We start from the raw sequence: 17,580 nt of genomic DNA, 5'->3' as shown, positions 1-17,580 counted from the left end.
AGGCGTGAACAGACCGCAATGAGCGAACGGTTCATTTGAATAGCCACCCCTTGTTTTTGAACGAACGACCGCAAATTGCGAGCTGCTCTGAATGAGGGCCTGGATCAATAGAAGCTGCTGTGATCAGGAGAATTGCTTCACCTTGGCGCCCAGTCCTTAACCTGGTGCCCAGTGTGATTTATTGTTTTTTATTCTGTGTTTTTCAGTCATGTATGTATATCATCGGGATTGTGTATTTTCTTTGTCCTGGCAAACGTTACAGCTTTGCTGGGCTCTCTGCATAATATACAATTATATCCAGAGTGCATCTTTTGTGCCGTTTCCCCGAATAGCAAAAATAATCAACTGGGATCGGATAATATAAAGGCATTGCTGAAACATAAAAGTAAGCTAGGATGTAAAGGTTACAGAACTGTATATACTATAACCAGGGCCAGCACTGTTGTTACAGAAGCCTAGGGGTCCATTAAGGGTGACTAAAGGTTCTGTATCAAGCCTTGGAGATAAAGTGGGGCAGTTGCCCTATGCCACCAATCAGCTCCTAACTGTCACTAATCTAGCACAGTGTTTGAATTGACAGTTAGAAGCTGATTGGATGTTTTGGGCAATTGCTCCACTTTATCTATCGCTAAGGCTTGGTACATCCCGCCCACTGAGAGACATATTGGTGACCTTGTGGCAACGCCAAGTGACCTTAGACAAGATACTGTTTAACAGGAACCAAAACTCATGAATGTCAGGGGAAGTGGGCCAATACTGGCCTGATTCAGCTTGGATAGCAGTTGCTAATACGCACGCAATCGGACGATTGTTTTGCACTGCGTATGCATCGCAGTGCCGCAATCAGTCGCTGCGATCGGAACTGCAATCTCAGTGGCGATACAGACCCATCGCAGAGTGATTGACAGGAAGTGCCATTTGTGGGTGGTGATGGGGGGGGGGACGGGCGAACGCAGGCGTGCCAGTGCGTTTCAATGGCGTTGCTGGGGCTTGCAAAAATGATCCACTGCGATACTATACGCAGCCTGAGGCCTCATAGCGTGTGCTGAAGTTAGCAATTCCTGAGTGAGGTCTGGCTTGCCTTACTGTGCGTATGGATCCGATGTTACTCAATGTTACCGATTGTTTCGCTATATTGAAAAAATGTACGGATGTGTGTAAGGGGAAGTGGGCGTCCTTATGTTAGGCTGCGATCGCCATGCGAATGCAAGCATTTACATATCACCGCTGATATTAGCAACTGCGGAGCGTACATATTAGCAGAATAGCCATCCTTGCTGAATGAGGCCCACTGTTCGGTGAGCTGCGTATGTATAGTATATAAACAAAAATGGCAGCTGCTCAATCAATCTAGCAGTACTAATCAGGTGCATGAAAGGGAGGGGTCAGACTAAGTAGAAAAAGGAGGGGGATTTAACCCCCTATTGTACCTCAGCACACTGAATAATACCTGCAACAATATATGAAGACTATATGGTCATAGAAATTCAGAGATATTAGTTGCATGCATTTGCAAATACATGGGAGGCTGCTGGGCCACGTCACGGCTTCTCTGTTACCAGCAGTCCCTAACACTAAGGGGTTCACGTCCGGGGCGCAGTGCAGTGGGGTGAGCGTTTGGGCGTAGGGCCCCTGGGACTGGTCTGGCTGGGCCTCCTCAGGGCATCACCACTTAATACACATAGTTGCTTTTCACATCACCTTTTATGTTTGTTTATTATTCATGTATTTTTTCACATATATTTTAACCTCTCATTCCACACTTAATGATTACTCACACACAGCTATACTTTACACTGCACTGTCACTCTTTTTCCATTTTCGTGTGATGCCCTGGGGGGGTCCTGGGCTGGACGTTTTTTGGGGTGCACTGCGCCCCGGACGTGAACCCCTTAGTGTTAGGGACTGCTGGTAACAGAGAAGCCATGACGTGGCCCAGCAGCCTCCCATGTATTTGCAAATGCATGCAACTAATATCTCTGAATTTCTATGACCATATAGTCTTCATATATTGTTGCAGGTATTATTCAGTGTGCTGAGGTACAATAGGGGGTTAAATCCCCCTCCTTTTTCTACTTAGTCTGACCCCTCCCTTTCATGCACCTGATTAGTACTGCTAGATTGATTGAGCAGCTGCCATTTTTGTTTGCTTGTTATGAGTTGCATGAAGGAGCCAGCATTAGTAGGGCATGCTGGTTCTAGTAGTGCTAGTTGGAGTTCCCAGGGGTGACTCCCAGGTAAGCTGGCTCTCAATTTGGATGCATTTATGTATGTGCCTTTATCATGAGGCCTTACATTTGACAAAATTATATATGTGCCTTTATCATGAGGCCTTATAATTGGTATATTTTACATTTGGGGTGAGCGTTTGGGCGTAGGGCCCCTGGGACTGGTCTGGCTGGGCCTCCTCAGGGCATCACCACTTAATACACATAGTTGCTTTTCACATCACCTTTTATGTTTGTTTATTATTCATGTATTTTTTCACATATATTTTAACCTCTCATTCCACACTTAATGATTACTCACACACAGCTATACTTTACACTGCACTGTCACTCTTTTTCCATTTTCGTGTGATGCCCTGGGGGGGTCCTGGGCTGGATGTTTTTTGGGGTGCACTGCGCCCCGGACGTGAACCCCTTAGTGTTAGGGACTGCTGGTAACAGAGAAGCCGTGACGTGGCCCAGCAGCCTCCCATGTATTTGCATTTGCAAATGCATGCAACTAATATCTCTGAATTTCTATGACCATATAGTCTTCATATATTGTTGCAGGTATTATTCAGTGTGCTGAGGTACAATAGGGGGTTAAATCCCCCTCCTTTTTCTACTATGTATAGTATATGTCAGGTTAAAAAAGTAAAAAATGAAATACGTCCCGGGACTATGGATCCTGTGACATCAGGAGAATGAGGGGGCTGATTGCCATGGTTTAGTGGGTTAGCCTAGAATAACTTTTCATAAGTCAAAGACCATAGCGGTAATATAAGCTGGAGCTACGGGTTCCTCGGCCACAAAGGTAGACTGACACAAAGAGGGATTATTATTTCATAGCACATTAAATATTTTGTAGCGTGCCACATTCATTATTACAAAAAAATATATATATCAATTTAGTGTATCAGTTTGCATAATAGCCTGGCTGCCCCCCCCTGAGCAGTACTGCTCCCTACAGGCCAAATATGATAGTAACTACAATTCCGCCTGCAGCTGTCATAATCAGATCCTGATAGTAAATCCTTGTTTTTCTTTTTATTAAAAAAAAAAATAAAAAAGTGCCATGCGGCTAAAAGCTTTGAAATTCCTAGAACGAGTCAGCACCCAGCAGCCGGCAGCTGTGACCATAGAATAAATGAGAGCGTAACACAGAGCAGACACAACTAGAAACCAGAGATCAGCTGAGTTACAGGCCTCTGTAGAGAGAGCTAAATGGCAAGGTTAGTGACTGTGGGTGTGACACCAAGTGTGAATCGACCTAGATTAAGTGTGTTTTATTACTGTACACATCAGGACAACAAGCCGCATTTGTTCCCCCTGGTAGCTGTTGAACTTCACAGAGCATATTTTGTTCCAGCGGTTTTATGTTTTTCCCCAGCTAACCATGACCTCAATAATCCACCGAGCAATGCACCGAAGAGCACCTGAGGACGGCAGCGACTTGTCCAGCGACGAAGACCAGCTTCTTCCCCCAGACCCGTACGATGAGACTAGGATTAATGTAAGTGGCAGTGTGTCGTTTAACTTTGACCTTCACCTGGCAACTTTAGTGGCAGTTGTGTCATTTAAATCCTGGCTAAAGCCGCCCGGCTTCGATTACTTGCTATTCTTCCGTATAGATTCCAAATGTGAGGATCCAGGCAGAGGATCTTTATTAAAAAAAAAAAAAAAAAGGGTAGGGGGGTATAAAAATAAAACCCACGTGCTGCAATACATGAATACAGAGGCAAAGAGAGCCAGTCTCTCAGCAGATGCATCAGTAACTCTGCAGAATGAATTAGCGGAGATTGCAGATAATTCTGTTTGACAGTAACGGTCTATGAAGAGTTTTAACCTTGTCGTTTTCATCAAAGTTTAATCCACAATAAACCTAATTGTTGCTATGTGTCGTCAGGTCAGCAGTGGCGGAGAATTCTGTGCAGAGCTCTCTCACTCCTGAGCAGACCCATACACCGGGACATTTAGCTAATCATGAATACATGGTGTGAAGGCCCCCATACATCAGCAATTGATTGCAGCAATCGCGCAAATTGCAATCGATTGTGTATAAAAATCTTTCCATTTTTCAATCGATTGCAGATTGCAGAATTGCCACAATCGATTGAAAAAGGGAAAGATTTATATACACAATCGCAAATTGCACGATTGCTGCAATCCATTGCTGATGTATGGGGGCCTTAAGAGGCTAAAGGCGAGGCCGACCAGTATTGCTAAATTACCGAATGTGCCTATAAGTATTGGGGGCTTTACACATAGGGCTTGATTCAGACCCAGACGCTATGCTGTGCTCGCTCGCATTGAGCGATTTTTCGCAAAATGAGTCCGATGCGCATGCGCGAACCAGACATTGTGATGGGAAAGTGCTCGCCCGTAGCCCGCAGTCGGGCCGCTATTTTGAGTGACAGATAGTGCCGTTTGTGGGTGGTAACAGGAGAAGGTGCTTGAAAACGGGCGTGTGACTGTGCGAACGCAGGCATGCCCGACCGTCAGAATGGCGTTTAATGGGTGTGCATAATTAGCAAAATAGCGTCATTATACACGTGACTGGGTTGTATTTTAGCCAGAACTGCTCGCAATGTTGTGGTGGGAAAAGGCTACCACAAGCGCTGCGAGCAGCTCCGATGGCTTTCCATGTTCCCGATTAATCCTACAACTGCCGGAGATGACGTGTGTTGCGAGTGGCAAAGGGGCATTTTTATACAGGTGCGAGCGCATAGTGCGGCCGATCGCTATTACTTAGTGGGCGGCTTTACGTGAAGCAGTGCGACCACATGATTTAAATAGCCGGCCCCTTTTAGCCAGCGAGCAGACGCAAATAGCGTTCGGGTCTGAATCAGGCCCACAGTGCAGAAGAACTTTCGGTTAGACCTGCAGTGAGGAGTTTACTACAAACAGGCTCAAGTTTGCCTGCTGCTGTGTCCTACATTTCAATGTCGTCGGAAGGGGCTCTTTATGGTCAGCGATAGTGCCATGCAGCTCCAGGGCATTAACACTAAGGGGAGAACTTTATTACAGTACAAACGTCAGGTCCTGTATACAAAGTGTGCGATTGGCAAATTGGCAAAACCACATGACAATTAGTGCGAGAAGAGGCTTTTCAGACCTGCCTCTGATAGGCCAGATAGCTCATACCGCTTTCAGAACATAAGAGGAGGCTCCCTAGTCATATCAGTAATGTAAGCCAAAAGTGCGCATCATGAAATAATACAAAAAATAAATGAATATTCTAGGGATATAGGGGTCCGCGTTCTAAGCCTTGGAGAGAGATAAAGTGGACGGAGATAAGGTACCAACCAATCAGCTCCTAACTGTCATTTTTAAAATGCTTGTAAAGTGAGAGTTAGGAGCTGATTGGTTGGTACTTTTTTCTCACTCCCCTTTGTCTCTCTCCAAGGCTCAGTACACAGACCCCTTAGCCGATATCCCATGTGATTTAGGTGTTGGTAAATTGAAACATATCCAGGGGTAGCTGCGCCCTGTGCCGGATGGGAACATGGACCGGAAATGGGGTGTGGCCTAATTACCATAGTCCACACCCCTAAGTGATATCATTTGGGAGCGTGCCCGCATGGCACGCCTCCCGTGTAACATCAGGCTAAGGGTGAGCCCAGCACTCCGTCACTAGCTGGGCTGCCCCCATCTCTCTCCCGGCACTTAATGGATGCCACGCACATGCGCACAGCATCCATTCAGCTACTCCGGGGCTCCAGCACCGACACACAGCTGCGGCGGTGGGGGTTGCCCAACATCCCGATTTTACCACCCGCGGGACACTTCAGCCCACGGGTGGAACGGCGGGACAGTGCTGTCCCACTGAAATCGGGATGTTGGGAGGGGGTGTGCCCTCTTTTGGGTGGTGCGGTCGAACACCCCAAGAGCCAGCCCTGTATCAAATTCAGCTGGAGGTTTCACCCTGTAAACTGCAATATTTACTATGCGTTTGGGGTTGAAACACTCAAGCGTTGTGTGGCGGTTCTAAAAACTACACACACAAAATTGATACATTTCCCCCGAGTATTTTCTCCCCTCGTCCTATAATTATAGGGCCACTCGCTGATTTACCCCGCTTCCCCCGCCTCTCCTCTTTCTGCTCTGGCGTGACTACTTGCTCTGACTTTGTTGCACAAGAGTACCAGTGTAGCCTGTCCCATAGTGTATCAGCAGTTACAGAAGGACAAAAGGAACTGAACAAAAGTACCCAGCGACCTTGTGACCTACTCCATATGCACCGTCACAATGGTTCATGCAGGCTAGCCCTAAATTCACACTGCTCCATTGATGTAGAAACTGTTAAAATGTCCTAAAAAGGAAGTAAGCCGTTTAGAAAATCTTAGTTTTTTAACACTGCATATGCACAAATGGCTGTGTGTTGGAACCTTAGTACTAAGGGCCTCATTCAGCAGAGGACGCAAATGCGATCACAGCAGCGATTTCACACGGAATGCAGCTACGAGAATATGCGAAGCATGCCGCAGCTCAGCTGGCATAAAGACGCCAACTGCCGCTTTCTCATAGGTGTCCAATGCCGCACTCCTGCATAAATATCGGTACCAACAATGCACGTTGGCAAAATACGCAGCATTTACAGCAGGTCTGACCAGACGCAGACACTGCAAGTCTCCTCGAACGCAGAGAGCTCTCATGCTGTGTGTGCAATCGCACTGGCTAATTTATGCGGGTGTGGATCATTAGGTCTACAGTAAATAGGTAGACAATGTTTGGGTAGACAATGGAAGTTAGACAGGTAATAGGTCGACAGGGTCTGAAGGTCGACAGGGTCTGAAGGTCAACAGGTACAGAAGGTCGACACACAAATGGTCGATACAAAAATGGTCTACACATTTTTTTTTCTAGCCCTAATCTTCACCCTAACCCTCCCTCCTGGTGCCTAGCCCTAACCCTCCCTCCTGGTGCCTAGCCCTAACCCTCCCTCCTGGTGCCTAACCCTAACCCTCCCACCTGGTGCCTAGCCCTAACCTTCCCTCCTGGTGCCTAGCCCTAACCTTCCCTCCTGGTGCCTAGCCCTAATCAGCTCTCCTGGTGCCTAACCCTAACCGACCCTCCTGGGGTAGGTGCCTGACCCTAAAGTCCCTTCTAGTGTCTAACCCTAACCCTCTGGTAAGTGCCTAACCCTCCCTCCTGGTGCCTAACCCTAACCCTAAAAAATGTGTTGACTCTTTGTGTCAACCTAATGACCATGTCGACCTTCTGTACCTGTTAACCTTCAGACCCTGTCGACCTTCAGACCCTGTCGACCTATTGCGTGTGTAACTTCCATTGTCTACCCAAACATTGTCTACGACCAGGAAACAGCTTTCAAATGAACAGACGCGCCTGTGTTTTTATAACCAACCCCCCCTGTCACCACCTTCAAACGCTGACAGCATGTCACTCACTTTGCGATGGATTCTTCTGTGCGTCCATAATCGCAATGTGAAAGCTGCATACAGGCAGTGGGGCTTATACGCATGCACAATGGCAAACCATTGCTCAATCTTTGTGCGTAATTGCCGTTGCCTATGCTGCTGAATCAGGTACTGGGAACTGAATTCCCAGCTATTATATCAGTCACTGATCTGTGTATAAATACTGTACTCTGTAACTGCTGGCTGCCTCTCATCTAGGACAGTTGTGTCATGTACTGTACTGCTGGTTGCCTCTCTTCTAGGACAGTTGTGTCATGTACTATACAGTACTGCTGGTTGCCTCTCATCTAGGATAGTTGTGTCATGTACTGTACTGTACTGCTGGCTGCCCCTCATCTAGGACAGTTGTGTCATATACTGTACTGCTGGTTGCCTCTCATCTAGGATAGTTGTTTCATATACTGTACTGCTGGTTGCCTCTCATCTAGGACAGTTGTGTCATGTACTGTACTGTTGGTTGCCTCTCATCTAGGGCAGTTGTGTCATGTACTGTACTGATGGTTGCCTCTCATCTAGGGCAGTTGTGTCATGTACTGTACTGTACTGTACTGCTGGTTGCCTCTCATCTAGGACAGTTGTGTCATGTACTGTACTGCTGGTTGCCTCTCATCTAGGACAGTTGTGTCATGTACTGTACAGTACTGCTGGCTGCCTCTCTTCTAGGACAGTTGTGTCATGAACTGTACTGTACTGTACTGCTGGTTGCCTCTCATCTAGGACAGTTGTGTCATGTACTGTACTGATGGTTGCCTCTCATCTAGGGCAGTTGTGTCATGTACTGTACTGTACTGCTGGTTGCCTCTCATCTAGGACAGTTGTGTCATGTACTGTACTGATGGTTGCCTCTCATCTAGGGCAGTTGTGTCATGTACTGTACTGCTGGCTGCCTCTCATCTAGGACAGTTGTTTCATGTACCGTACTGTACTGTTGGTTGCCTCTCATCTAGGACAGTTGTGTCATGTACTGTACTGCTGGTTGCCTCTCATCTAGGACAGTTGTGTCATGTACTGTACAGTACTGCTGGCTGCCTCTCTTCTAGGACAGTTGTGTCATGAACTGTACTGTACTGTACTGCTGGTTGCCTCTCATCTAGGACAGTTGTGTCATGTACTGTACTGTACTGCTGGTTGCCTCCCATCTAGGATAGTTGTGTCATGTACTGTACTGCTGGCTGCCCCTCATCTAGGACAGTTGTGTCATATACTGTACTGCTGGTTGCCTCTCATCTAGGATTGTTGTGTCATGTACTGTACTGCTGGTTGCCTCTCCTCTAGGACAGTTGTGTCATGTACTATACAGTACTGCTGGTTGCCTCTCATCTAGGATAGTTGTGTCATGTACTGTACTGCTGGCTGCCCCTCATCTAGGACAGTTGTGTCATATACTGTACTGCTGGTTGCCTCTCATCTAGGATAGTTGTTTCATATACTGTACTGCTGGTTGCCTCTCATCTAGGACAGTTGTTTCATGTACCGTACTGTACTGATGGTTGCCTCTCATCTAGGGCAGTTATGTCATGTACTGTACTGTACTGCTGGCTGCCTCTCATCTAGGACAGTTGTGTCATGTACCGTACTGTACTGTTGGTTGCCTCTCATCTAGGACAGTTGTGTCATGTACTATACAGTACTGCTGGTTGCCTCTCATCTAGGATAGTTGTTTCATGTACTGTACTGCTGGCTGCCCCTCATCTAGGACAGTTGTGTCATGTACTGTACTGTACTGCTGGCTGCCTCTCTTCTAGGACAGTTGTGTCATGTACTGTACTGTACTGCTGGTTGCCTCTCATCTAGGACAGTTGTTTCATGTACTGTACTGTACTGCTGTTTGCCTCTCATCTAGGACAGTTGTGTCATGTACTGTACTGTACTGCTGGTTGCCTCTCATCTAGGACAGTTGTGTCATGTACTGTACTGATGGTTGCCTCTCATCTAGGGCAGTTGTGTCATGTACTGTACTGCTGGCTGCCTCTCATCTAGGACAGTTGTTTCATGTACCGTACTGTACTGTTGGTTGCCTCTCATCTAGGACAGTTGTGTCATGTACTGTACTGTACTGCTGGCTGCCTCTCATCTAGGACAGTTGTGTCATGTACTGTACTGTACTGCTGGTTGCCTCTCATCTAGGATAGTTTTTCATATACTGTACTGCTGGTTGCCTCTCATCTAGGACAGTTGTGTCATGTACTGTACTGTACTGCTGGCTGCCTCTCATCTAGGACAGTTGTGTCATGTACTGTACTGCTGGTTGCCTCTCATCTAGGACAGTTGTTTCATGTACTGTACAGTACTGCTGGCTGCCTCTCTTCTAGGACAGTTGTGTCATGTACTGTACTGTACTGCTGGTTGCCTCTCATCTAGGGCAGTTGTGTCATGTACTGTACTGTACTGCTGGTTGCCTCTCATCTAGGGCAGTTGTGTCATGTACTGTACTGCTGGCTGCCTCTCATCTTGGACAGTTGTTTCATGTACCGTACTGTACTGTTGGTTGCCTCTCATCTAGGACAGTTGTGTCATGTACTGTACTGCTGGTTGCCTCTCATCTAGGATAGTTGTGTCATGTACTGTACTGCTGGTTGCCTCTCATCTAGGACAGTTGTGTCATGTACTGTACTGTACTGTTGGTTGCCTCTCATCTAGGACAGTTGTGTCATGTACTGTACTGCTGGTTGCCTCTCATCTAGGACAGTTGTTTCATGTACTGTACTGTACTGTTGGTTGCCTCTCATCTAGGACAGTTGTGTCATGTACTGTACTGCTGGCTGCCTCTCATCTAGGACAGTTGTGTCATGTACTGTACTGTACTGCTGGCTGCCTCTCATCTAGGACAGTTGTGTCATGTACTGTACTGCTGGTTGCCTCTCATCTAGGACAGTTGTGTCATGTACTGTACTGTACTGTTGGTTGCCTCTCATCTAGGACAGTTGTGTCATGTACTGTACTGCTGGTTGCCTCTCATCTAGGACAGTTGTGTCATGTACTGTACTGTACTGCTGGTTGCCTCTCATCTAGGACAGTTGTGTCATGTACTGTACTGCTGGCTGCCTCTCATCTAGGACAGTTGTGTCATGTACTGTACTGTACTGCTGGTTGCCTCTCATCTAGGACAGTTGTGTCATGTACTGTACTGTACTGCTGGCTGCCTCTCATCTAGGACAGTTGTGTCATGTACTGTACTGTTGGTTGCCTCTCATCTAGGATAGTTGTGTCATGTACTGTACTGCTGGCTGCCTCTCATCTAGGACAGTTGTGTCATGTACTGTACTGTACTGCTGGCTGCCTCTCATCTAGGACAGTTGTGTCATGTACTGTACTGCTGGCTGCCTCTCATATAGGACAGTTGTGTCATGTACTGTACTGCTGGCTGCCTCTCATCTAGGACAGTTGTGTTATGTACTGTACTGTACTGCTGGTTGCCTCTCATCTAGGACAGTTGTGTCATGTACTGTACTGCTGGCTGCCTCTCATCTAGGACAGTTGTGTCATGTACTGTACTGTACTGCTGGTTGCCTCTCATCTAGGACAGTTGTGTCATGTCCTGTACTGCTGGCTGCCTCTCATCTAGGGCAGTTGTGTCATGTACTGTACTGCTGGTTGCCTCTCATCTAGGACAGTTGTGTCATGTACTGTACTGTACTGCTGGTTGCCTCTCATCTAGGACAGTTGTGTCATGTCCTGTACTGCTGGTTGCCTCTCATCTAGGACAGTTGTGTCATGTACTGTACTGTACTGCTGGTTGCCTCTCATCTAGGACAGTTGTGTCATGTACTGTACTGCTGGTTGCCTCTCATTTAGGACAGTTGTGTCATGTACTGTACTGCTGGATGCACATTAGAGCTCTGCAAAACTTTCAAAACTGTTCTGCAAAATGTTATTCACATTTGGCTGTGAAATTTCACAAATCACCATCGGAATAAAACTTCAATGGTTATGTCTTACCTGACCACTCCACACAGCAGAATGTAGGTTGTTAGACTTAGTTGAGTGTTTTTTTCTTCTGCATCTAAGTCGCACTGCACATGTGTCCATAGTCACAGTTGCGATTGAGATTCATGGTCTCAAAATTCTCTTGAAAATTAATTGGGCACAGGGGTGCATAAATGCAGAAAGGGCCCCGTGTGCAGCGGACCCCCTCATCTGAGCAGCAACCCCTCTGTCATTGCGTAGCGTCATCTTCCCAAAGATGTCACTTGGAAGATGGCGCCGCAGATGAGGAGGGACCTGCTTGCCAGAGTGAAGTGACTACATTTTGGGTGCAGGGTGTGCAGTGATGGGTCCCCCTGGACCCAGGGGCCCATGTGCACACCCTTACCCTGCATCCCTTATAAATATGCCTACAGTATGCCTGGGCAGTGATAAGGAGGTGGCTATGGGGACAAATGGAGATGATCTGTCCAGGGGCATTTTAAAAGAGGATGAGGCCCTTGTGCAGAATGTACTGGGCATGTGCGGGTCTCCTGGAAAATGTCACCCTGGCTGTTATCCCGGGGACAGCAGAATTGCGTATGTGTGAGAAACCAGGAAAATGGACGCTGCCTTTATTCCGGTGTGGAGCAGCACTCCGGCGACTACGGATAGGTAAGTATAAGACTATATAGATGCACGGTGTGCTGTGTGGACCCCCCTGGACCCATGGGCATTTGTGCCCCACACACCATGCACCCAAGGCTGCCATCAGAAATTGTAGGGTCCGGGACTGACAAAATAGGCAGTTTCCCCCCAGCCCCAATTATACAGAGCACATCTAGAAAATGGAGGCATATTAAAAATAGCTGGAGCCAGTGGAGCCGACCATCTTACAGTAATCATCTCAATCAGCAATCCCTAGTTCAATAAACACCTCACAGCACCCCCCCTTCAGTAATCATCTCACAGAAAGTCCTCCCCTTTCCGCAATCACCTCACAGCACCCCCCCTTCAGTAATCACCTCACAGAAAGTCCCCCCCTTTCAGCAATCACCTCACAGCACCCCCCTTCAGTAATCACCTCACAGCACCCCCCTTCAGTAATCACCTCACAGCACCCCTTCTTCAGTAATCTCCGCAGCAAGTCCCCCCTTCAAATATCACCCCAAAGTGCCTCCTTCCTTCAATAATCATGAGGCTCAACCCCCCCTTCCCCAGCAAAGTTCAGGAAAGCCGAACTTCCCGGGCAGTATCCTCTCTGCCTGCCTCTCACAGCCAGCCATGAATATGACTGTGGCAGGGAGAAGAGAGCTGGGCGGCCTCGCAGCAGCATGCCGGTAGGAGCAGCAGGCCCCAGCCGGGCCTGTCTGTGACAGACAGTACTCATCTTATTGTGGCAGGGGGGGGGAAGTAGCTGGTGGGCGGTAGCATCAGGTGGGCCCACTGATGGCGGCCCTGTCTGCACCATTATAGATACACCCCTGGATCTGCCTTATGGATGTGTTATGGGAGTGTCGTGGGCGTGTCGCTATAGTAGTTGCAAATTCAGGGCCTGCGATTACGGACGCACGGAGGTATCCATCACAGAGCGAGTGACAGGATATCAGCATTTGGGTTGGTGATGTGGGGTGGGCGGAAGAACGCAAGCGCGCCTGTCCATTTGAGCGCCATTTCCTGTACAAGTATAAATTAGTCAATGCGATTGCATACGCAGTGTGAGAGCTCTCTGCGCACGAGGAGACCTGCAGTGTCTGCAGCTGGTCAAACCTAATGGAAATGCTGCGTACCTCGCCGATGTGCGTCAGTGGTACCAATGTTTATGCAGAAGAGCAACATGAGAAGACCGCAGTGGGTGTCTTTATGCCGACTGAGCCATGGCAGGCATGGGGCTGCTGCAAGTTACGTCAGTATAACCAATGATTGCATCCAAAGACGCTTAGGGGTCAATCATTTGAGGTGCAATGATCCCTCGTGTGCGATTCATCGCGGCAGTGGCCTCACTTTACAGCAGCCCAGAGTCGCCTAATATTGCTCACAGCCCCATAGGGCTCCGAGAAAAATGATGAGAATCTAAGCTCGGGTTGGGTAGCTAGGGGTGCGAGATGCAGTGCGGTTGCTGACATTTAAACGCTGTTGCAACGGCACATCGCACCCTTTGCACCTAATTGGATTGATCCTTTAAAGTGGGCGTCTCAACATTTGTGCAGTCAGACACACGGTTGGGCTTGTTTTTGCATAAAGTTGCAGACGTCCGACCGGTAACAGACGCAGACTCAGAATCATCCACGCAGATTCTATCGTCGCCCTGTCACCACATACTTGGCTACACCCCCGCAATAAAAAGGGGACTCCCACATTTAATGGAATCTCCCAGAAAAGAAGGTCACCATTCCGCATTTCGCCCACTTCCATTCCTAGTGAAATGGGCAGGACGAGGTGGAGGCAAAATTAGGCGATTCTCAGAGAATAATGATGAGAAGCGCATAGACCCTCCCCCAACAGTGATCAAACGCTTCTCTTCCCCAGGGCGTCTCCCGGAAGGGTTGATGTTAAAGTTGGCAAGTACAGTATATATCATAATAATTATCTCACGTCTGCTGCACCTATCATCCAGGAGTATTGGAGGGTGATTTTATGGGGAGAGCGGCAACAGTTAAGGGGGTGAGTAAAGTCCCTGGTAACACTGTATGTTTGGAAATGATTACACTGAACTATTTTTGTTTGACCATTGAGAGGTGAGACATATTGCCCGGGACCCTGACACTTCAGTTATGCCAATACAATAGCGCCAGGTGAAAGGAGCCCTGCAAAACAGTTTAGCTGTGTTCTTTTGATCTAGTTTGAATTCACAGCCCAGGGTTACAATGTAGCAACCAAAGGGCCTGATTCAGACCCAGACGCTATTTGCGTCCGCTCGCTGGCTAAAAGGGGTCGGCTATTTAAATCATTCGCTCACACTGTGTCGTGTAAAGCCGCCCACTAAATAATAGCGAGCGGCCGCACTATGCACTCGCATCTGTATAAAGACGCCCCTTTGCCACTCGCAACACACATCATCTCCGGCAGTCGTAGGATTAATCGGGAACATGGAGAGCCATCGGAGCTGCTCGCAGCGCTTGTGGTAGCCTTTTCCCACCACAACATTGCGAGCAGTTCTGGCTAAAATACAACCCAGTCATGTATGTAATGATGCTACTTTGCTAATTATGCACACCCATTAAACGCCGTTCTGACGGTCGGGCACGCCTGCGGTCGCACATCCACAGCCCCGTTTTCAAGCACCTTCCCCTGTTACCACCCACAAAAGGCACTATCTATCACTCAAAATAGCGACCCGACTGCGGGCTATGGGCGAGCACTTTCCCATCGCAATGACTGGTTTGCGCATGCGCATTGCAACTCATACGCATGCGCAGCTTGTGAAAAATCGCTCAATGCGAGCCAGCGCAGCATAGCGTCCGGGTCTGAATCAGGCCCTGAGCTCACAGTGGTGGTAATGATGGTGAGAGGAGACAGCACAGAAAAGGAAGCGGGGTAAATTTGTGTGTGGTCAATGTACAGGTCGTACTGAAGGAGCTTACTCAGCCTAGACGGCTACTGGCCGCTTCCGAGGACACATCCCCGTTCCCAAGAACGCACCCCTCCCTGCCCACAAATGGCAGCAGACTGTCACTCACCTGATGTTTGCAGCCATACGCAGGACCTGCCCATGTGCGGTTCGGGACCTGCGCATGTGCAATTTTCCTAACATCAGAAGACTGCGTGGTAACATGAAATACCATCTGGTATTCCATCAGGCCCCATGTCATGAAGACCGTGGAGTGTGCAGAAAGGGAGATGGTCACCTGACTTTCCCTCCGCCTTACCTGGATCTGATAGTGTATTAGATGGTCGTATTTGTTGCAGGAAATATATCTCCAGTTCAAATTCACAATGTATTATTGGGGTGGTTGGTGCAGAGAATTCATGTGAGTGTCACTTATCGGACTCAGGAACGAATTGTTAGGTCTCTGAGCCTCATTCTGAGGAGGAGGCATTTTTCACCACGTCTCCATCTTTCTTCTTACGCTGCGTCTGATTGTCAAACAACTGAGATGCCCACTTGCAGCGTCTGAGAACAGCGGATTTCCGCCACTGCGCATATATTTAGAGGCACCATCGTTTGCACCATGGAAACTTGCTCCAGTCCTATGGCGGGGGTAGAATTTCCATCCGAGTTTGGCCTCCCGTGTGGGCGGCTGTGTGGTGTTGGACGCATCCGCTTTCAGGGACACACCTGCGTCAGCTACAACACCTCTTTGTTACCTTCCAGGAATGCCCACTAAGATTCTCAAACCGTGCGTCCAATTGTGTGCCGCGTCTATGTGTGCAGACAGTCTGAACGCCATGTGCAGAATTAAAACATTAGGCGTTTAGGTGTGACATCACCACCTTTGAATGAGGGCCTCTGTGAGAATAAACTGGCAGCTGAAGTTGTGAGCGTGACTTCCTGCGGAATAACACTGCCACAATGTATATGAATAGATTAAACTTGAAGGATGGTCATATATTTTGACCTTGCTGTGTCTACTATGTAACATCTATCGCTGAGCCATTGGAGCTTGCAATCTAATTACCCTACTATGCCAGTCACACAAATACTTCACAGAGATACAATTTAGTTAGAAGCCAATTGGCTATTATATATTTGAACTGTGTATGCCAGTGTGAAGGACACATGTATTCCCTGGGTCACAATCCCCCTGACTGTGCTATTTTATAAAATTTATGAACCCTATCATCACTGTTTTCTGCAGCTTCTCGTTTAGCCAAAGTGGAGGAACTGTGCTTAATTCGGGATACATTTGTAACCCCCCTTTACCCTCTAAAGGGACACCAGGTTACTGACTCCCATGTTGTATAATGTACCCACCATTAACCTCTCTCTAAGTGGTGTACCTTTTTCTATCTTTGCTTCCACCCAAGTATCTAAAGTAAGTCTCGGCCTACTTGGGAAAACCCTATGATGTGTTGTTTTGGCTGAAGTTCCATATTCTAAAAACAACCGTGCTCCTAGGTATACCTAGGCTACCATGTCAACTGACCCCTCTCTTCATTCTCCCAGATAAACAACAATTAGATTTTAAATGAAACTGTTTTCTTTTATATTTGCATAAACAGGTAAATGAATATAGTAATGCCCATTCAACACATTACAAATTGTGATAGGAGCACTGTAGAAATTAGGGATGGCATGTATATGTATCCCAGATTCCTGTAATATGTATTTTAACCCCCAGGAAAAGTCTGTTTTACAAACAGAACTGAGTGTTGGCTTTTGGTAAAAGCTGGAGAATGGGTCCTGGAGGTGTGGATGTGAGAGAGAAGGGAGGGCTCCATCCACAGGGCTGTTTCAGGTGTTAGGCCTTTCAGCCTGGGAGCAGGCTAATTAGGGATTACACCTGGAAGTGGCTAAATATAGCTGTGTAAGAGTTTAGATGCAGTGTCTCACACACCCTGGGGAGAACAGACACAGAGGTTTGTTCAGAGACACTGTGACCTTTTGAAAGTGGTGTGTTTGTGGTGAGGTAGTAGGCCTTGCCACTTGTAGAGAGGAAATTACCTGTCTAGTTAGTGCCCAGCCGGGCTAGGATTTATTTTATGTTTGGTTTATTTGACTATTGATGTTGCATAATAAAAACTGGTGCCAACCAGCTTGCATGAAAACCCACAACTGGAGTGCTGTTTCCTGGCTGCTGTGTGTAAGGAGGTGTCCACCTACCCCAGGAGAGGGACCCCTACCCCGATCATATCACAAAATACCGGAGCACTTAGAAAATACATGTGAACACATACACTTCTCCTACACACATGCATATAGATATGTTTTCATCTGAACAGTGAATAACTTCATACAGATATGACAACAATAATGAAATTAATACTTAGAAATAAGATTGGAGGATCTTGCAGTTTGGGAAGTATACAGCAAGCCCTTATATCACTCTCTGCGGATAACTTAACTATAACTCTTCTCTCCTGGGGATAGT

The 17,580-nt window shown here is 47.5% G+C and overlaps 1 protein-coding gene across 3 annotated transcripts in view; it reads left to right on the top strand.

The window, feature by feature from the left end:
• The first annotated feature begins 2,210 nt into the window (after positions 1-2,210).
• The window catches only part of LOC148500961 (ninjurin-1-like), a 99,541-nt gene continuing 84,171 nt past the window's right edge, over positions 2,211-17,580 (top strand). The window contains exons 1-2 of one of the 3 annotated variants that reach the window (XM_088451115.1): positions 2,211-2,237; positions 3,598-3,720. In XM_088451115.1, coding sequence (XP_088307241.1) covers positions 3,604-3,720 — 117 coding nt within the window. In that variant the 5' untranslated portion in view covers positions 2,211-2,237; positions 3,598-3,603. The other 2 variants (XM_088451116.1, XM_088451117.1) reach the window with 2 other exon arrangements.

This window comes from Taudactylus pleione, unplaced genomic scaffold (assembly GCF_031769625.1).
Source record: "Taudactylus pleione unplaced genomic scaffold, aTauple2 ptg000537l, whole genome shotgun sequence".
In the NCBI taxonomy this organism is placed as follows: Eukaryota; Metazoa; Chordata; class Amphibia; order Anura; family Myobatrachidae; genus Taudactylus; species Taudactylus pleione.
Note: the sequence above shows the minus strand (reverse complement) of the source record. Positions and strands in the feature narration are given on the sequence as shown.